We start from the raw sequence: 20,563 nt of genomic DNA on the forward strand, positions 1-20,563 counted from the left end.
CATAAAAACTTTATATTAATTACTAATTAATAATGACATGATATTTAGACACATTACAGAATCCTTGCAAACCATCTCCATGTGGCCCGAACAGTCATTGCAATACAATAAATGGTGTGGCTGTATGCACATGCATTACTGGTTTCAAAGGAACGCCACCTTCTTGTAGATCAGAGTGCATAGTAAGCTCTGACTGTGCTCGTAATAGAGCTTGTAATAATCAAAAATGTATCGATCCATGCATAGGGGCCTGTGGAATATCTGCCGAGTGTGTTGTAATAAACCATAATCCTATATGCAGTTGTCCAGTATCATATACAGGAGATCCATTTGTAAAATGTATACCACAATGTAAGAACTTCACTAAAAAATGTATTAGATCGAGTCCGGAAATGACTACTAACATATATGAATCTTTTTCCTTTTAGTATTAGAGCCAGAATCTCCAGTAAACCCTTGTCTACCATCACCTTGTGGACCAAATTCATTGTGCCAAATTCTAAATAATGCACCATCGTGTTCTTGCCTTCCCGAATATAATGGAAGTCCACCAAATTGTAAACCCGAATGTATCAGTAATAACGAATGTCCAAACCAACAGGCATGTATCAATAGAAAATGCAGAGATCCTTGTCCAGGATCATGTGGAATTAATGCAGAATGCAGAACAGTCAGTCATATTCCCATATGTACATGTATCAATGGTTTCACTGGTAATCCATTTGCACAGTGTTACCCGCAGCAATGTAGGTTTCATATTTACATACGAGTATATGCACAGACAAGGATTTTATACATAAGTATAAATAATATCTATATTTTTCCGTATTCTGATAGATAAAATACCAAAGGAACCTGGTTTGTGTCAACAAATATCTTGTGGAACAAATGCTAAATGTCGCGTATCTCACGAGACAGCCTTCTGTTCATGTCTACCTGAATTTTACGGAAATCCATACGAAGGTTGCAGACCCGAGTGTATCGTTCATTCCGATTGTGCTCTTAATCAAGCATGCGTACATAACAAATGCCAAGATCCCTGTCCTGGAACATGCGGCTTCAATGCTGTCTGTTATACCATTAATCATATACCATCTTGTAATTGTCAATCTGGATATACCGGTGATCCATTCACTCGTTGTGATCTTATTGAACAATATCGTAAGTTCAGTAATATTCTAAAATATTTTATCTCAACCCATAAATAGATTATCGTACAATAACATATTTTTCACAGTCACGCCTAGCCCTAAAGACCCATGTGATCCTTCTCCATGTGGACCAAATAGTCAATGCCTTAATACTAATGGAAAAGCTAGCTGTACATGTTTGATTAATTACAAAGGAACTCCACCAAATTGTAGACCAGAATGTGTTGTCAGCACAGAATGTCCTATAAACCGAGCGTGTATGAATCAAAAATGTGTAGATCCTTGTCCTGATGTATGTGGAATCGATGCTCGATGTGAAAGCATCAACCATAGTCCAATTTGCAGTTGCGGCATTAATAAAACTGGTGATCCATTTGTGAGATGCTTTGACATTACTCGTAAGTGATAATCTCACTGACTCTTAATTCAATCTCGATCTATATACAAATTTGTAACAAATTGATAAGATTTTCTTACATTCTCCTAAACGATATCGGAACTGTATTTATCTTATTAATTGTAAAACCTTCTTCTTTTAGCGACTATTGATTTCCCGAAACCTGAAAATCCGTGTATACCATCTCCATGTGGACCATTTTCATTATGTCAAAATTATGGAAATTACCCGTCATGTTCATGTTTACAAAATTACATGGGTACACCTCCTAATTGCCATCCAGAATGTTCAGTCAACTCTGACTGTATAAGTAATAAAGCTTGTATTAGAAACAAATGCAAGGACCCATGCCCTGGATCTTGTGGAACAAATGCTATTTGCACTGTGATCAATCACACCCCATCTTGCACATGTCCTAATGGATATTCTGGAGATGCGTTTACCAATTGCGTTCCTGTTCCAATATGTAAGAGAGTTAAAACTTGTTTACAATGTGTTTTTGATAACTGATTCATAAAGAAATATTTTTCACATATAAATATATCCTAATATTGTATAGTTGGACCACCGGAACCACCCGACCCATGTAATCCATCTCCATGTGGATCGAATGCTATATGTAATAATGGACTTTGTGAATGTATAAATGAATATCATGGTGATCCATATCGTGAGTGTAAGCCAGAATGTGTACAAAATTCTGATTGTTCATTCAATAGGGCTTGCATAAATAATAAATGTATCAATCCTTGTGTTGGTATCTGTGGTAAAAATGCAGAATGTACCGTCATTAATCATATACCTACATGTAGCTGTCTCCAACAATATGAGGGTGATCCTTTCAGTATCTGTAAACGTGTACAACGTAAGTCTTTATTCATTAATTATTTCAAAAAATATTTATTGGATAAAGAGCATTCGAATCTGATTATATATATGTGATCATAGCCCGTAAAACACCTTGCAATCCTTCACCGTGTGGACCCAATAGTATATGTCATGAATTCGGCGAACAAGCATCATGCTCTTGTCTTCCTGGTTATATTGGACTACCACCCAGTTGTAGATCGGAATGTATTGTCAGTTCCGACTGTGAACAAGACAGAGCTTGCATCAATAATAAATGTCAAAATCCCTGTGAGAATGCTTGTGCTTACAATGCATTATGTATGGTTCGTAATCATAATGCTATTTGTAGCTGCCCTCGTGAATACACCGGTGATCCATTCGTCAATTGCTTCCCTATGAGTAAGTTTGTTTAAATCTTTACCATTTTTACACAGCTTACTAAGTAAAAAAGAAAGTTCAATTATCAAACAGTACAGTTTCTTTAAATAGAAAAGTGTATAACAAAAAAATGAACCTGAGAGTCTTTTTTGTTAGAACGGCCGTACGAAGAACCCTCAAGAGATCCATGCAAATCATCACCATGTGGACCAAATGCACATTGCAGTGTATCAACCCAGCAGAAACCCTTATGTACCTGTTTATCCACCTTCATAGGATCTCCACCAAATTGTAGACCCGAATGCATTATAAATACTGATTGTCCAACCAACCAAACATGCATGAATAAAAAATGCAATGATCCTTGCGTTGGACTATGCGGTATTAATGCAATTTGCCAAGTTACCCTCCACCAAACTCGTTGTGATTGTCTTGAAGGATACACTGGAGACCCACTTAGAATCTGTTCTATAATTTCGAGTAAGAACATTCTTTCAACGTGCTACAGTAATGTGATTTTTTGTTACATATAATATCTATATATCAAATATCTTATATATTTCAGTTGAGTCTGTAAATATTGTATAAATTATATATGCACAAAACGCATGTTACACTGTTGTGTACAATAGCCTTTGATTGTACATACAAATTTCACTTTAAATTATATATTGAAAACCTTCTTTATTTTGATCGATAATATACATTTAATTTAAAACATTTATATTTTAAATATTGCTTTTCAGTATATGTGCAATATTTGTAAAAAAAAATGCTTGCTATTATTCTTTATTACATAAGATAACGCAAATTGTAATTAACATATATTTAGGTAATATAATTATAGCAAATAATTTATTACTTAATTTAATTACAGAACCTCCTGAGCCTCCGTCGAATTTAAGTCCATGCAGTCCATCACCATGTGGTTCCAACGCTTATTGTCAAGAAAGAAACAACGTCGCTGTTTGCGAATGTTTACCAGACTATAGAGGTGATCCTTACCTAGGTTGTCAACCAGAATGTTTATTGAACTCCGATTGTCCAAAATCTCAAGCATGCGTCAGAACGAAATGTCAAGATCCTTGCGTTGGTACTTGTGGAATTAATGCAATTTGTACCGTATCAAATCATATTCCTATTTGTTCATGTCAATCGCCAACTATCGGAGATGCATTCACGCAATGCTTTATACCAGAAGGTAACAGCATAAGATATTTACAAAATGAAACAGACATGTGCATATATATATATATATATATACGAGTATAATTCTTAGTTTTATATAATACTTTCTAGATAAATACGACAAAGCTAGCCGATCTTAACTTCTTTAAAGTAATTATTTATTAATATTAATATATCTTTTTTATATTTAGAACCAACGAAGCCAAATCCATGCCATCCTTCACCATGTGGTCCAAACACTGTATGTGAAACAGTACAAGATACAGCAATTTGCAAGTGTCTTCCTAGTATGTTAGGCATACCTACAGATATAACAGGCTGTCGTCCTGAATGCATCGTTAGTTCAGAATGTCCAGCTGATAAAGCCTGCATGAACAACAAGTGCATCAATCCATGTTCACGAAATGTATGTGGAATCAAAGCAACGTGTAAAGTTCTTAATCATAGTCCATTATGTAGTTGTATTCCTCCGTTGATTGGTAATCCATTGTTTGAATGTTATCCACAATCTGGTAAGTACATTTCATTGTTATTTCATGTAAATATATTATCAAATATGACATACTGATTTAGATTTATTGTTGTAGAAATTGATCCATGTAGCTCATCACCATGCAATTATAACGGCGAATGTAAAGTAAGAAATGACGTCGCCTATTGTATATATCCAGAATGTATTATAAATTCCGACTGTCCGCGTGAAAAAGCCTGTTTAGCACAAAAATGTAGGGATCCTTGCATCAATGCCTGTGGAATAGATTCTATTTGTCAAACTATTAATCATAAACCAGTATGCTCTTGTCCAAGTGGATTCATGGGTAATCCCTACATAAAATGCATGATTACTACTCACGAAGGTAATATATAACACATTAATTATACAAGTATTTATATTATATGAATGATCAATTAATTATTACAAATTTATAGTGCCAAATGTAGAATGTACACAAAACTCTGACTGTACGAACGATAAAACCTGTTCAAATAATAAATGTATAGACCCTTGCACTGTTCAATCTTGTGGTTTCAACAGTCGTTGCTATGTTCAAATGCACAGAGCCATTTGCGTCTGTAACGAAGATTTCACCGGTAATCCTCAACAATATTGTCAGAAAAGTATGTATCAATATCGTAATTTATAAGGAAATATAACATAATTATTTGTTATAACAAATACTATTTATACATTTAAATAGTACATTATCGTAAATAATGATAATTATTTATTTTAGTTGGATGCCGTGGTGACAACGAATGTCCATTGACTCAATCTTGTATCAACGATGAATGCATTGATACTTGTCAAGTAATGCAGTGCGGTGTTAATGCATTGTGTACTGCAGATGGTTATCACAAAGCTCGTTGTTACTGTCCTGACAAATTTTTGGGCAATCCTTATGAATTATGCAAACAACCAGAATGTATCAGTGATAATGATTGTGCACCTTCTTTGGCATGTAAAAATTCACAATGTACAGATCCATGCTCGTGTCCTTCTTCCGCTCAATGTTTCGTTATTAATCATCGACCAAGTTGTCAGTGTCCACCTGGTTATACCGGTGATCCTTATACGTTATGCACTCTAGGTAAATACATCTCTGATTAAGATTAAAAATATAAAATGAAGAAATATATCATTATGCATTGTAAACGATATCTATAAAACATATGTTTTCCTATAGAATTGGAAGTACCTGTTCCCGAGTGTCAAACTGATGTAGATTGTCCTAGCAAATTAGCATGTTTCAATGCAATTTGTAAAGACCCATGCATAGAAACACAACCATGTATCTCTAGTGCTAAATGTAGTGTTGTAGATACTTTACCAATGAGAACTATGATCTGTGAATGTCCGCGAAACTTCATGGGAGATGCAACGGTTGCCTGTATTCGAGGTATGACATTATTAATGACGACATTTCTTTTAACTTGATCAGTGTTTTATTTTTCTGATGTATGATTTTCTGTTTAAGTTGATAAACAAATTGAAGCAATATGTGTAAGTGATTCTGAATGCAGTTCGGATATGATATGTTTAAATCAACGTTGTATCAATCCATGTGCTGTTAATCCGTGTGCCTCTAACGCAGAATGTTATGTAGAAAATCATCGTCGTATTTGTCAATGTCCTGCAGGACATACTGGTGATCCATTTGTAATATGTTTCGATGGTAATAAGAATATTGTAATATATATAAAATTTTATGTACTTCTTTATATTAATCATAATATATTTTTCTAAATAGAAAACAACACGTTGGCTAAATGTGAATCTAATTCAGAATGCCCATCTAATAAAGCATGTATAAACCGTCTATGTCAAAATCCCTGCTTAAGTAACAGATGTGGTCCAAATGCAGAATGTATTGTTAATAGACATCATCCAACTTGCCATTGTCAAGAAGGTTTTGCAGGAAACCCACAAATACAATGTTTCAAACGTAAGTATTATAATGTAAATTTGATTCATAGATTAATCATAATATTTTCTTAATAATATTATATTATTTAAAATTTTTAGCGGAATGCAACACAGATCATGATTGTCCATATGACAAAGCATGCCAGAATGGCAATTGTTTTGAACCTTGTCTTCTTAGTGAAATTACATGTGGACGAGGAGCAGAATGTATAACTGCAGAACATAAAGCTCAATGTATTTGTCCGCAAGGCAAACAAGGTCATCCATACGTCGCGTGTATTTCAACGGTATGTCATTACAACGAAGATTGTGCGGATCATGAGATTTGTGACAGGTTGAATAGAATTTGTCGGCCTGTTTGCGACATTGAAACGTGTGCAGAAACTGCTATTTGCGTTGGACGAGATCATCAACCCAAATGTACATGTCCTACAGGAACATCAGGAAATCCATATGTGGAATGCAACCGTAAATTATTTTGTTGACTCAACATATTCACATTTTTGACTGTAGCTTCAATACTTCACTTCTATATTAAATTTTTATTTCAGGAATAGAAGTTCAACCTGAATGTCTAGAAGATATAGAATGTCAATCGAATTTAGCGTGTATTAATGCACAGTGTCAAGATCCATGTGGACCAACGAACATGTGTACGCAGGATCAAGAATGTAAAGTTTTAAATACTATTCCTCTTCGCACAATCATCTGTTTGTGTCCGCCTAATACAATTACAAACAACAACGGAAACTGCATAAAAATAGGTAATACTTGATGTCTAGGTAATATACATATTTAAATTTATTTACAGATTAATTTTAATCATATATTTGTTTAACAAACAGAATTGAATAATGTTCAATGTCATTTGGATCATGATTGTAATGATAACGAGAAATGTTTAAGTGGACGATGTGTTGAAGCTTGTAACACTATACAATGTGGATATAATGCTCAATGTAAATCCACTTATCACACTGCTACCTGTGTATGTGCTTCTGAATTTATTGGCGATGGTTATATTGAATGCACGAAAGGTATACTGAATTTTTCATTTGTAAAAACAGTAGTTTTCGCAACTTACATCGATTTATTACAAATTACAAAATTTTAAATCATGCATTTATTGTTTCCAGTTACATTCCCACCATTACCACCAAATCAACCGGAATGTTATAGCAACAGCGATTGTGCCCAAGATAAACAATGTATAAATTCTCTTTGCTTAAATCCTTGTATAGCTACTAAGCCTTGCGGAAAGAACTCTTTCTGCCATGTTGAAAATCATAATTCTATTTGTAAATGTCCACAAAGTTACATTGGAGATCCCAGAGTAAACTGTATACCACGTAAGTTAAACACTGTTAAAATAAAAAATACTATAACAGCATTGATAATAAATACATTTAGTGACTTAACAAAAATTATTATTACAGCTAAGATTATTACGGAATGTTCGTCCAATAGTGATTGTGCAGGAAATACTGCATGCTTTAACGGTGTTTGTATAAATCCATGCAATTGTGGACCAAATGCAAAATGCATTGTGGCTAATCATTATCCGTCATGTGTGTGTCCTCATGGTTATTCTGGCAATCCCCAGCTTGGTTGTTTCAAACGTATGTATTTCTTATGATATTTACGTTAATATAGTACATAATAATTAATTATATTTAATTAAATTAATTTTTATTTACAGTTGATTGCGAGTCTGATAACGAGTGCAATAATGCAGCAACTTGTTACAATGGACAATGCATTAATCCTTGCATCTTAGACAACAAATGTGCGATTAATGCAGAGTGTTACGGTTATAACCATCGTTCAGCTTGCCGTTGTAGTGCTGGCTATGTTGGAAATCCACAAATACATTGTGAAAGAGTAGAGTGTAATAACAATTACGATTGCCCACAAAATCAGGCTTGTAAAAGTGGACGTTGCATTGATCCATGCGTCGAAAATTCTCCTTGCGCTCAAAACGCTCTTTGTTACGTACAAGCTCACCTTGCTTCTTGTCGTTGTCCAGTGAACATTCCTTCAGGAAATCCATATTCGTACTGTGAACGTCATCCTCCAGGTGCAGTGGATGAGCCAGAATGTAGAATCGATATAGATTGTAGTGATAAATTAGTATGCATCAGAAATGAATGCATCGATCCATGCCCAGTATTAAAACCGTGCTTAGAGAATGCTCGTTGCGATGTCTTGGACACCGTACCTGTACGAACTATGACTTGTACGTGTCCAGAGGGATGGATCACACATATCGATGGAATATGTAGACCAAGTAAGTCGATAACTTTTTTATTTTTTAACAATTAGTACCATAATTTTTCATGATTCGTTATAACGTTACGAATTTTTTATTTTACAGTACAAATAACAAACATTGGAGCTTGTGTTACAAACGACGAGTGTAACGACAACGAAGCTTGCGTGAATAGGCAATGCCGAGATCCTTGTAATTGCGGTACCAATGCAATCTGTTTTGTAAGAAATCACAAACCAATATGCTCTTGCAAAGAAGGCTACCAAGGCAATCCTGAAATTGCATGCGTTTCGGTTGAATGTCAACAAGATTACGACTGTGCTCCAGATAAATCCTGCAAGAACAAATACTGCGTTGATCCATGTTTACTGTCAGATCTATGTGGTTTGAATGCCGAGTGTTACGTCAGAAACCACGTAGCTGATTGTCGTTGTCGCAAAGGATATTATGGTAATCCTTTGGACAAATGTCGAGTTATTGGTTGTCACAGTAACGGAGATTGTCCTAGCGAGCATTCATGTATCAACATGCAATGCATCGATGCTTGTCTTCACGACAATCCTTGTTCTTCTCGTGCGGAATGTAAAGTTCTAAATCATATCCCAATTTGTCGCTGTCCAGTTCATTACACTGGCAATCCATATATCCTTTGCAAGTTGGAAGAACAACCTGAATGTAGAGAAGACAGTGATTGTCCAGATAGATTAGCATGTTTCAATCACAAATGTGAAGAACCTTGTCCGATAATGCAGCCTTGTACTCCGCCATCAGAATGTAGAGTATTACCTACATCTCCTATAAGAACAATGATTTGTGTTTGCCCAAGCGGATATGTTAGTAGTGGTAGTGGAACGTGTCAACCTACAACACCAATCGTTAAAGTCGAATGTACAAAGGATAACGACTGTGCTCAGGATAGATCTTGTATCAATGGCATATGCAGAAATCCATGTACTTGTGGTCCTAATGCAATTTGCAATGTAGTCGATCATAAGCCAGTATGTTCTTGTATTTTGGGCTATGATGGAAGCGCGGACATTGCATGTACCGAAAGTATGCTTATATATCTCAGGATTAATAAATAATCTTTCAATCTATTAATACGACAATAATTGTATATTCTATGTTTTAGTCACCGGTTGCCATACAAATGACGATTGTAGTGGAACACACATATGTGTTAGACATAATTGCATTCCTGCTTGTTCATCCACGGCAATATCTTGTGGAAAAGGAGCAGAATGTCGAGCTATAAATCACAAAGCCATTTGCGAATGTCCACCAGGCTTGAAAGGCAATCCGACCGTATCTTGTGTTTTGTTAGGATGCAGAAGCAATATAGATTGCCCGACAAATAAAGCATGTATTAACAATCGTTGTGAAGATCCTTGCATATCAAATCCATGTACTGATAAAACCGAATGTAATGTATATAATCATGTTGTGGAGTGTTCTTGTCCACCAGGATACATTGCTGATTCCAAATCTGGATGTGTTAAAGGTAAAAAAATTACAATCTTATAAAAAATATTATATAATTCATGTTGCTACTATCAAATTTACTTTTTTTATATTTTTTATTATAACGATTGTATTTTTTACTCATAGAAACATGTAAAGCGGATTATGAATGTCCACCTCAAACAGCATGCTTTGATGGAGAATGTATCAATCCTTGCATTAAAATTGCACCTTGCGGCGTAAACGCTATTTGTAAAGTATTAGATACCGAACCAGTTAGGACAATGATCTGTGATACAAGTAATTTATTGTATTTTATGATTATATCATTTTATAGTTACATTATTTTTCGTGCGTTATAACATATATTTATTCTTCTTCTAGTAAATGTTTGTTCTCCCGAGAAAGGACAAATACGTGACGAGTACGGTAATTGCATTTGCCCGCAACGCATGGCTAAAGACCAACACGATATTTGCATACCCTGTCACGAAGATACTGGAATGATCATTAATAATCAAGGATATTGTACTTGTGCCTTAGAGAAAGGATTTTTGATAGATGAATACGGTCGCTGCATATGTCCAACTCAAGATGGATACAAATTAACTGCCAATGGATATTGTAAACTCAGTAAGTATACAATTTCTGCATTAAATTATTTCCTTTATCTTTATATAAACTTATTATATTAATATATATTAATATCATTACAGTTGGAATAATAGAATGCAGAATAGATGACGATTGCGCAGATAATAGATACTGTGAACAGACGACAAGAACTTGTGAAGATCCTTGCTCAAAAATAGTATGTAGTGTAAATGCATTTTGCAATGCAACTAGACATCAAGCTCATTGCTGTGAGTATAAAAAAAAATGATTAATATAGATATACATTATTGTAGATATGGCTATATCCTGAAAGTTTGAAATAAATTATGATTATATTCTCTCTCCACAGTTGTCAAAGAAAAAACACCCAAAACCGATTTCCCCACACCAGACATGGGTGTCAGTTGTTTATCAGATGGAGTCCAAGTTGAAATATATTTGCAAGATCACGAATTTGACGGTGTTTTGTATGTTAAAGGCCGTAGCAAAGATGAACAATGTAGACGTGTTGTTTCGATACCTGCTGAAACTATACATAAAACAGATATAATATTTAAAGTTGCATTTGGCAATTGTGGATTGATACATGTAAATGTAAGTATTTTTCAAAAATTCTTGATATATGTAATATTTATCTCTTAAATAATTTAATAAAAATTTTTTCTTCTGAATATATTTAATATGATAAATTAATTAACAGGGACAAGCCAGTTTCATACTTGTTGTTCAAAAGCATCCAAAATTAGTAACATACAAAGCACAGGCCTATCATATTAAATGTATATATCAAACTGGTGAACAAAATGTTACACTTGGCTTTAATGTTTCAATGTTAACTACTGCTGGTACTATTGCAAATACTGGACCACCTCCAACATGTATAATGAAAATCGTTACTCATAATGGAAATGAAATAAATTCTGCTGAAATAGGAGATAATCTAATGTTACAAGTTGAAGTTCAGCCATCATGTATGTATATTTTCGGAAGATCTGTTATATATTTTTAATAGTAATGAACATTTAATTTTTTTCATATTTTTGATCCACAGCAATTTATGGAGGTTTTGCAAGAAATTGTGTGGCCAAAACTATGGAAGATAATTTGGAAAACGAATATATAGTAACAGATGAAAATGGATGTGCAACAGATCCAACAATATTCGGAGAATGGCAACAAGATCATGAAACTCAATCACTGATGGCTAGTTTTAATGCCTTCAAGTTTCCAAGTAGTGATAATATCAGATTCCAATGTAATATACGAGTCTGTTTTGGACGATGTCAGCCTGTAAATATTTATTTAATAATTATTGTTATTTTTTTGTAGAATGAATCTTAAGAATATAAAAAATTATAATTAAATATCAATTTTAGGTAAATTGCCGAGGATACAATGCATTCGGTCGCCGTCGTAGAGATGTTGAGGCTGAATCAAATGATACAGCCTTAAGTATCTCTGATAATTACGAAGGACAGCTTCGTGAAGAGATAACAATCGAATCAAACTTAATATTTACTTTGGAAAGAAGAGAAGAAAGATTAACAGCAGATCCGGCTGAAGGTATAATATTTAATTATGTATATTAACTATTTAATAGAAAGATGGGCAACATTTTCTTCATTAATCATGTAATATTATCATTTTCAGTTCCTTCGGCTCAAAGAGTAGAAGATATTTGTGTTTCCATGGTTGGATTTATCATAGCCTTAGTAATAACAGCACTTTTAGCACTAGTTGCTGTCGCTATTGCTGTGTCATGCTGGTTAATGGCATATAGACGTCAGCCAAAGACTGCTGGACCACTGCCACATCCACCAGAGTTTCCAAATCCTCTGTTCACTACCGAATCTGTAGCTGAACCTTCTCCTGATTATCACTTATCATAAGTTTTTTAGTATAATTATTTTATATATAATATAATTTTTTATAATTATATCATGGAATGCATTTCAGACCATTCTTCCTAACTTGGTCAGTCTTGTATTTCTAAATGCAACTCCTCCAATGACTATCTTTTTTGCATATGCTCTCAAGGGTTTACTTGATCAATGTCACTGTCCTGTATAAAAATATTACTATTACAAAGTATGTATGTATTTTCTATTTATGGTGACGGGGTTGCTTCCATTATCTCTCTATGTGTATACATGAAACATAATCTTACTTTTCATAAACATCATCCTCTGTATTATTTTTTCTAGTCAGTGGAGGATTTGTTATACACACACACGAAATCGCGAATTTATTTGCGTGTAAAGTCAAACAAAGTAGTCTAATGTAATTTTTTTTTTTTTTTTTATTATAAAAATAGACAATTGTACATTTTAACTAATGCCAATTAAATATATTTGCAAATGTTTTTTCAATCAAATGTTCTATAAAAAAAGTTTAATTGCATATATGCGTCGCATATATGGATAAATCTGTGTGGCGAAATCACGATGCCAAATAATTGTGAAAATATAAAAATATTTTTTGACAAATTACTTTAAATTTAAAATAAAGTATATGTGTGTATATATATGTGTATGTGTATATATATATATATATATATATATATATATATATACACACACACACACACACACATATATATGGTAGAAAATAAAGTAGCAATAAAGTTTAATAACATTAAACATGTAACATACGTATCACATAGGAACACTTGTAATGTAATAACATTTGCGGTTACGAAATTAAAAACAAACATTTTGAAAATAATTACGTGATGTTTATTAAATGCATTCATATTCTAAAATATGAATTTTATAATTTAATATAAAGAACATCGTTCTCTTAAGTTGTAAAAAATTTGTATTATTATTCTATTCTATTACAACATAATCAATCTTAAAGATTGTACAACATATTTATCTCTTATTTATAAATTATATTCAAGTGAAAGTATTTATATTAAGGTAAGTGTTAATATAAAATAATTTTAATTTAATTTGGATTATTTAAATAAATTCGTGTAACCATATCTTCTTTAATATCATCGATCGTTAAATATCTAATAGAAAACTCCATAGCATATAATTTACATTAAATATAAAAGCAATATATTAGTAAACATTTTATGTAAATTATCCTTTAATAACTGCTATTGGCCTCAGTTTAATACACTTTTTAGAAATACCAGCTAAATGACATGTATTTACAACATCTGTTACATTCTTATATGATTCTGGAGCTTCTTCCATAACTAATTTTGGTGAAGCAATTCTAATAGATATTCCTAAACTTTCTAATTTGTTTAGAACATCTTTATAATCCAAATTTCTTCGTGATTTTGCTCTAGACAAGGCACGACCCTAAATATGTTACAAAAATTTGTTAAAAATAATGCTACTTTATTGTATATATTTTCCATGTATACAGATTCGAAGTACTTACAGCTCCATGGCACGTAGATCCAAACGTTTCTTGCATTCCTTGTTCAGTTCCAGTAAGAACATAACTACATGTTCCCATTGTACCACCGATTAAAACTGGTTGACCTGTTAACTGATAATCTACAGGAATCAATGGATGATGAGGTGGAAAAGCCCTGGTTGATCCCTTTGTCAAAAACAAAATAATTTATCTTCTTTCTCTTCTATTATTCATAAAAAAAATATGTTACAGTACAAAACTTACCTTTCTATGAACTAAAAGTGTTTTTTGTTTGCCATTAACCATATGTTCCTCTATTTTAGCAACATTATGCGACACATCGTAAATAACATGCATATCCAAGTCATCTGGAGAAAGACGAAATTGTTTTGCAAATGCCTAAAAAAAAATATATAATAAAAATAAAAACTTTACAGATAATATAATGTCATTTACTTATACGTTTGTAGACACAAACCTGTCGTGTGAGAAATGTCATAGAACTTCTATTAACCCATGCAAAATTAGCAGCAGCTGACATAGCTTTTAAATAATCTTGACCTTCCTGAGATTTAATATGAGCACAAGCAAGTTGTCTATCATTTGTTTCGATATTATCCCTTCTCATAGCTTTTTCCATTTGTACGAGTGCATCTATTAATTTACGATTAATTTAGTAAAATAAAAAGAACATGTATTTTACATTTTTTGTTTTTTGTCTAAAAGACCTGTAGCAACTTGATGTCCAAAGCCTCTGCTTCCTGAATGAATCATGACACAAATTTGGCCCTTTTCCTCAATACCCATCTTACATGCAGCCCATTTATCATAAATTTCATCTACAACCTGAATCTCAGCGTAATGGTTTCCTGCACCTAATGTACCTAACTAAAATAACGTAAATATTATTACAATGATATTAATACAGTACTAATAATGTAACTTTAGATTTACCTGAGGAAGACCACGTTTCTTTGCTCTTAGTGACACTTTTGAAGGATCAGCATTTAACATTCTACCATATTCTTCACAATGTTCTTTATCTTCTGCCCAAATATAACCTATAATCGATATAAAAATGTAAATTATAACATCAAAACATTTTAAGAAACATTTCTTATTAAATTCTAGTTAGATATTTACCTTCTCTCAAAGACCAATCCATACCCATCTCCATCGCCTCTTCTAAATCTCTTGCATTCATTGGTATGATTCCTTTAGATCCGACTCCTACTGGAATATGATCGAACATACTTTGTGCAAGTTGTTCCTATTAATTGCAATATTGAATTTATGTATAGTTTAACATACAAATAAAATAAAAAATAGACTATAATTTAATACCTTGATAGGTAGAATTTCATGTTCAAATAAATTGGTTCTTAACAAACGAACGCCACAATTTATATCAAATCCTACTCCACCAGGTGATACTATGGACTTTGGATCGTCTAAATCAAATGCTGCCATATTACCTGTATATAAAATAAATATATTATGCATATGGAAAGATATAAAAAAGATAAAAGGAAAGAAAAAGTACTGTACCAATCGCGAAACCATATCCAGAATGAACATCAGGCAATCCAACTGATTTTCCTACAATTCCAGGTAAAGCAGCAACATTAGCAATTTGTTTCATACCTGGAAGAAAACCTCCAACTGTTCCTGGCCTACATGAATTTCGTAATTCCTCAAACATTAGACGTTCTAATGTTTGGTTGACATAAAATATGCCTTCAACCTTAAAAGTATTCATGCCAATTAAATATCTCACTCTAATAAAATTTTTAATAAAACCATTGCAAAGAATAATTCATACATACATTCATATTTGGTTGAAAACCTTTTTTAATTCTCCAAGACCATTCATTAATTTTTTCTAAATACTTAAGTTCTTCTTGATATTGTCTAACAACCATTTCGCTAAAAATAAAATATTTAACATAAGTATTAATATAACTATCGTAACAATTAAAATTAAAATTAAAAAAAAAAAAAAAATTGATGCTATACTATTAAACCTACAATAGTTACATGTGTATATGAATATTAATTATATATAATTAATTAAATTATAATTTATACGTACGATCGTTCTAAATAAACTTTTAAAAAGCCGACTACTCTTACGAAATCTTACAACAATCACTGAAAGTTATTTTGACAACCTAAAGGAATAATCAGTCTTACCACGTTTTAAATATTACTAGATAAAATCAGTACCAAGCATGCGCAAATACTAAAATGTTTTTGCGCATGCGCCGCAACTACAGAGGTTAATATTTAATACTTATTATACATAGACAATTTCTAAAAAATATATATATAATACACGTACTTTGGTGTAAAATAAATAAACAAGTAATGTAATAAAGTCAAGTGCGACCAAATATCATTTATTTTCATATAATCTATTTACAACTATGCATGTGTACTATCTTTTCTATTTTTGTAAATAATTGTAATGTAAATATTATATATAAATTAATTAAATAATTTCATTGAACGTTTTATATTAAGCATGTATGTCACGATTTCGGTACTCATAAATTACATATCTCATAAAAGCTAAATGCCCGAAGCTGCACTTTGCATTAGCTGGAAGCAAGTGTGATGATAATAAGATATGTAACAATGTTAAATGCGGAAAATAAAAAATGTGGGTAAAAGAGAATTATAGTAATAAAGTACGTATATAAAAACGAGGATTGTGTATTCCTCTAAAGCTATCATTGAAAATTGTATTGTAAATAGTAACAGGGCAAAAAATTATATCATTTATATATTATATATATAGATATAGATATATATACTATATGCAAATAATTAGTTTTGGAAAAGAGTACGAGTAAATTCTATGTAATCCAACGCTCCCGTGATTGGTCTTTCCGTTTTTGGATCAACGTATGGTTTCATACGTGCCACGCAGTAGTCAGCCATTTCTTTCGTAAGATTCTGAAAAAAAATTACATCATAATGTAAAAGAAAGTTGCTTACAACAAATTGCGATTAAATATAGGATGTTATACATACAGCATATAATTCTTCCTTCGTTACATATGGCCTATCTGCCGCTGTAATGGCACGGAAGGCATTTTCTATTTCCTCCGAACTTTGCACGTTTTCTGTTTCTTTGCTTATCATAAACGCCATGTATTCTTGTAACGATACGTAACCATCTCTGTTCGGATCAACGATATCTAGAAATAACAAATTTCATATTAAATATAGAACATTAAAAGAAAAGCGCTAAAGTTATAATAAAGTGTAAGTGGTAATAAATAATCAACAAACCGAGTATGTTCTCAAATTCTGGATCAGGCTGGCCCTCTTCGACCATTGGTAAATCATATCCAAGTGCTCTCAAACATGATTTGAATTCTTGATGATTCAATCGTCCGCTCTTATCTTTATCAAAGTGTTTGAACATCATCGAGAATTCTTTAAGGGCATCTTCAGAAACACCGGATTGATTTCTTGCTTGAATTTGTTGCTCGAGATTATGTTGCATACGCATTCCAAGTTGATCCAATTGATCCCATTGTTGTGCCAATCCAACTGTACTATGTTCTGTATAACGATTATCAAGGATTAGATGCTCTTCCAATATTGCACCAAGATCTTCGATTTTCTTCAAATCTTGACGACGCGCTCGTACTTCCTGAGTTTTTCTCTGTAGTAACGTAATCAGATACATATTGTAATTAAATATTATATGTTGAATATTTTCGAACTTTACATTAGTTAGAGATGAGAAATTTCTCTTATTTGTACAAACCTTTGTTGCTTCCAATTGTTGTTCCAAGGAACCAGAACCTTCCATCATAGATGTTCTATAAAGTATGAACAAAATATTTTAATAAAATTATCGTGAAATAATTTATGACATATAAATAAATGAGACATAAATTATATACCTTGTTTCTGCAAGCCATTGATGGAACGCGTTAGAATGTTTAGCGAATTCTTTTCGTAATTTATCGTTTTCTTCTTGTCGTTGTGCTTCCTTTGCAAGCTCTACGTCACGTTCCTTGATAATCTTTTGCAAATTACGCCAAGTATCTTCCAGTGCTTCCATCGTGAACCATGTATATGGATTTGGGCCAACATTAAAGCTCTTTATTTGTCTATCGAGAGCGGCAAGCGCTTGGAAATCTGCTTCAGCGGAAGACAGACTTGCTTGGAACTGAGCATGAGCTTCTCGTAACGCACGGATCTCCTCGATGCTGTTACATCTAACTGGATCAGTTAAATCTTCCTCTGCATTCTCGAACCACGAGTTGAAGGCGGAAGCTTTCTTGGCAAATGTAAGATAAAGTTCTTCTATCTGTCTGAACTGATCCTGCATTCTTAACAATCGTTGTTTACGTGCATCAGAATCTGCCAAGAGTTTTTGCCAACGAGTGATCACATCAGCATGACGTTTCTGAATGCTCGGAGTTTGATCATGTCCTGCATCAACGAGCATTTCCTTCAAAGAAGTAATATTTTGAATACCCTCGTGTTCAAACGCGTGTAAACCAGCATCGAACGTTTCCTGCTTGGTTAATAGCGTTTGAACCGTAGATAAATCACGTCCAAACTCTTCCGAACGTACATGAGTTTCTTTATCAGCGATCCATGATTCAACGACATCGGCTTTCCACATAAACTGCAAATATGCCGAATTATCATTGAGACGAGTTTTCCTTCTAGCTGCGAGCGCACCAAGTTGTTCCAATTTGTTACGCAATTGCGTACATCTTTGTCCAATAGCATCGGCTCGATGATTGCCAGCTTTGATCAGTGCTTCGCCAGCTTCGCAGATGTCTTTGCAACGTTCTCCGTGAGCGGCAAAATCGGTTTCAAAGGCATCATGTTTCTTTAACAAACCTTGTACAGCAGCCATTGTATCGCCATAGTCTTCAACTGAAAGCAATTGTTGCTTCTCAGTGATCCAAGCTTCTTCTTCTTCGACTTTCGCTAAGAACTGTTGATACGTCAAAGATTCGTCCAATTTTTGACCTCTATTAGCAGCCAATTGTTTGAGTTCGGACCAGGCTTGATTGAGAAGCTTCAAACGTTGTTCAATCTCATGTGCACCCAAGTTAGAAACATCCATTAATTTTTCTCCTGCTTCTTGAACTGCTTGAATGGCAGGTTCATGACTACCAAGTTCAGCTTCTAATCTCTTATGTTTCTTTTTAAGATTCTGTACACCTGTCAAGTCACGACCATAATCGTCAGATCCAACCAACAATTTCTTTTCCTTGATCCAAGATTCTTCATCAGCGATATCACGGAAGAACTGATGTAAAGTGTTAGCTTCGTTTAGTCTTGCTTGTCTATGTGCAGCAAGATTTCTAATGCGTTCGTATCGTTCGTTTATGCTCTGTCTCTTCTCCTGAATACCAGTTGCGTCAAATTGTCCACTTTCAATGAGAGAATCTGCTTGAGCATTCATATCTTTGATTCTTTCTTCGTGAGCCTGTATATCCGCCTCGACCAACTGATGTTTCTTCATCAAATTTTGCACGGAGGCTAAATCCTTGCCCGCATCTTCAGAAGTCAATAAACTTTCAACCTCACCGAGCCAAAAGTCTAAATCTTTTACAGCCGCAATGTATGTACGTTGCTTATTAGCCTCTTTCAATTTCATAGATTTCTCTGTAGTCTTTTGAGTAAGATATTCCCACTGATCAGCAATGGACGCTAATCTCTTTTGAACCGCATCCTCGGAACCCGCGCATTGATGTTTCTCTATCAAATTTCCTCCCATTGCTAGAACCGACTGAATCCTATCAGCATTGGCTGCGAGCTCCGCTTCGAAAGCTTGATGCTTTTGATGCTTCGATTGTATATTAGCAGGATCTTTGTAATTTTCTTCCGTAGCTAACTGCAATTTTTCGGCTATCCAATTTTCGATTTCATCAGCATCTCTAGAGAATTGTTGAAGCGTCTGGGATTCTCCTAATTTTGATCGTTTTTCTATAAGTGCGTCCTTCAAATGTCTCCAACGATCCAATACTTGACAACGTTTTTCGTCTATTGGCTTAGCTGCGTAATGTTCAGCCGCTATCAATTGATCAGCCAAAGTTTGTAACGTTGCAATTTTCTCTTCGTGAGCATTTATAGCTTTATCGAAATCTTCGTGTTTCTTTATCAATGCCTCAACATTATCGTTACTGTCAACGGTGTCTGCACTGCTCAAGAAAGCTTCTCGCGCGCTCATCCAATTCTCTGCCTGCTCACAGTCTCTGCAGAATAATTGTAGCTCTAAGTTTTGATCTAATTGCATGCGTCGTTGGATCCAAGCTTTTTCTAATTCCTGACGAGCTTCGGCCATTGATTCGAGTTTCTCTTGGATTTCTACACTGGCATAATGGCTCGATTGTAATAATTGTTGGCCAAATAATTCAAACGCTTGGAATGTTCCAGCTCTGGCATCGATTTCCATTCGGTGCTCCTGC

General features: G+C 33.7%; 3 protein-coding genes across 5 annotated transcripts in view; 1 reads left to right on the forward strand and 2 right to left on the reverse strand.

Moving 5' to 3' along the window:
* Positions 1 to 13,036, forward strand: part of LOC122633439 — an 85,364-nt gene extending 72,328 nt beyond the window's left edge. For both annotated transcript variants that reach the window (XM_043821310.1, XM_043821311.1), the window contains exons 147-178: positions 49 to 351; positions 429 to 746; positions 838 to 1,161; positions 1,238 to 1,549; positions 1,691 to 2,014; positions 2,108 to 2,413; positions 2,497 to 2,796; positions 2,932 to 3,255; positions 3,653 to 3,976; positions 4,155 to 4,475; positions 4,551 to 4,820; positions 4,894 to 5,082; positions 5,199 to 5,552; positions 5,649 to 5,861; positions 5,940 to 6,137; positions 6,213 to 6,407; positions 6,488 to 6,856; positions 6,940 to 7,152; positions 7,234 to 7,425; positions 7,525 to 7,737; positions 7,825 to 8,007; positions 8,088 to 8,675; positions 8,763 to 9,710; positions 9,790 to 10,158; positions 10,266 to 10,418; positions 10,503 to 10,751; positions 10,835 to 10,981; positions 11,083 to 11,327; positions 11,434 to 11,704; positions 11,785 to 12,023; positions 12,110 to 12,296; positions 12,384 to 13,036. In XM_043821310.1, coding sequence (XP_043677245.1) covers positions 49 to 351; positions 429 to 746; positions 838 to 1,161; positions 1,238 to 1,549; positions 1,691 to 2,014; positions 2,108 to 2,413; positions 2,497 to 2,796; positions 2,932 to 3,255; positions 3,653 to 3,976; positions 4,155 to 4,475; positions 4,551 to 4,820; positions 4,894 to 5,082; positions 5,199 to 5,552; positions 5,649 to 5,861; positions 5,940 to 6,137; positions 6,213 to 6,407; positions 6,488 to 6,856; positions 6,940 to 7,152; positions 7,234 to 7,425; positions 7,525 to 7,737; positions 7,825 to 8,007; positions 8,088 to 8,675; positions 8,763 to 9,710; positions 9,790 to 10,158; positions 10,266 to 10,418; positions 10,503 to 10,751; positions 10,835 to 10,981; positions 11,083 to 11,327; positions 11,434 to 11,704; positions 11,785 to 12,023; positions 12,110 to 12,296; positions 12,384 to 12,622 — 9,380 coding nt within the window. In that variant the 3' untranslated portion in view covers positions 12,623 to 13,036. The remainder of the gene's footprint in view (positions 1 to 48; positions 352 to 428; positions 747 to 837; positions 1,162 to 1,237; positions 1,550 to 1,690; positions 2,015 to 2,107; positions 2,414 to 2,496; positions 2,797 to 2,931; positions 3,256 to 3,652; positions 3,977 to 4,154; positions 4,476 to 4,550; positions 4,821 to 4,893; positions 5,083 to 5,198; positions 5,553 to 5,648; positions 5,862 to 5,939; positions 6,138 to 6,212; positions 6,408 to 6,487; positions 6,857 to 6,939; positions 7,153 to 7,233; positions 7,426 to 7,524; positions 7,738 to 7,824; positions 8,008 to 8,087; positions 8,676 to 8,762; positions 9,711 to 9,789; positions 10,159 to 10,265; positions 10,419 to 10,502; positions 10,752 to 10,834; positions 10,982 to 11,082; positions 11,328 to 11,433; positions 11,705 to 11,784; positions 12,024 to 12,109; positions 12,297 to 12,383) is intronic.
* Positions 13,037 to 13,811: 775 nt separating this feature from the next.
* Positions 13,812 to 16,298, reverse strand: LOC122633440 (RNA-splicing ligase RtcB homolog). Its single transcript, XM_043821312.1, has 11 exons — positions 16,204 to 16,298; positions 15,938 to 16,037; positions 15,660 to 15,855; positions 15,456 to 15,586; positions 15,255 to 15,381; positions 15,066 to 15,172; positions 14,840 to 14,999; positions 14,590 to 14,765; positions 14,376 to 14,510; positions 14,133 to 14,297; positions 13,812 to 14,050 (listed from the first exon to the last, which is right to left on the reverse strand). The coding sequence occupies exons 2-11, from the start codon at positions 16,031 to 16,033 to the stop codon at positions 13,823 to 13,825; spliced, it is 1,521 nt and encodes a 506-aa protein (XP_043677247.1). The 5' UTR covers positions 16,034 to 16,037; positions 16,204 to 16,298; the 3' UTR covers positions 13,812 to 13,822.
* A 183-nt stretch (positions 16,299 to 16,481) lies between these two features.
* LOC122633344 (spectrin alpha chain) overlaps positions 16,482 to 20,563 on the reverse strand; it is a 9,195-nt gene continuing 5,113 nt past the window's right edge. For both annotated transcript variants that reach the window (XM_043821137.1, XM_043821135.1), the window contains 5 exons: positions 18,032 to 20,559; positions 17,893 to 17,947; positions 17,409 to 17,787; positions 17,148 to 17,314; positions 16,482 to 17,069 (listed from right to left, as the gene is read on the reverse strand). In XM_043821137.1, coding sequence (XP_043677072.1) covers positions 16,941 to 17,069; positions 17,148 to 17,314; positions 17,409 to 17,787; positions 17,893 to 17,947; positions 18,032 to 20,559 — 3,258 coding nt within the window. In that variant the 3' untranslated portion in view covers positions 16,482 to 16,940. The remainder of the gene's footprint in view (positions 17,070 to 17,147; positions 17,315 to 17,408; positions 17,788 to 17,892; positions 17,948 to 18,031; positions 20,560 to 20,563) is intronic.

This window comes from Vespula pensylvanica, chromosome 12 (assembly GCF_014466175.1).
Source record: "Vespula pensylvanica isolate Volc-1 chromosome 12, ASM1446617v1, whole genome shotgun sequence".
NCBI classification, from domain to species: Eukaryota; Metazoa; Arthropoda; class Insecta; order Hymenoptera; family Vespidae; genus Vespula; species Vespula pensylvanica.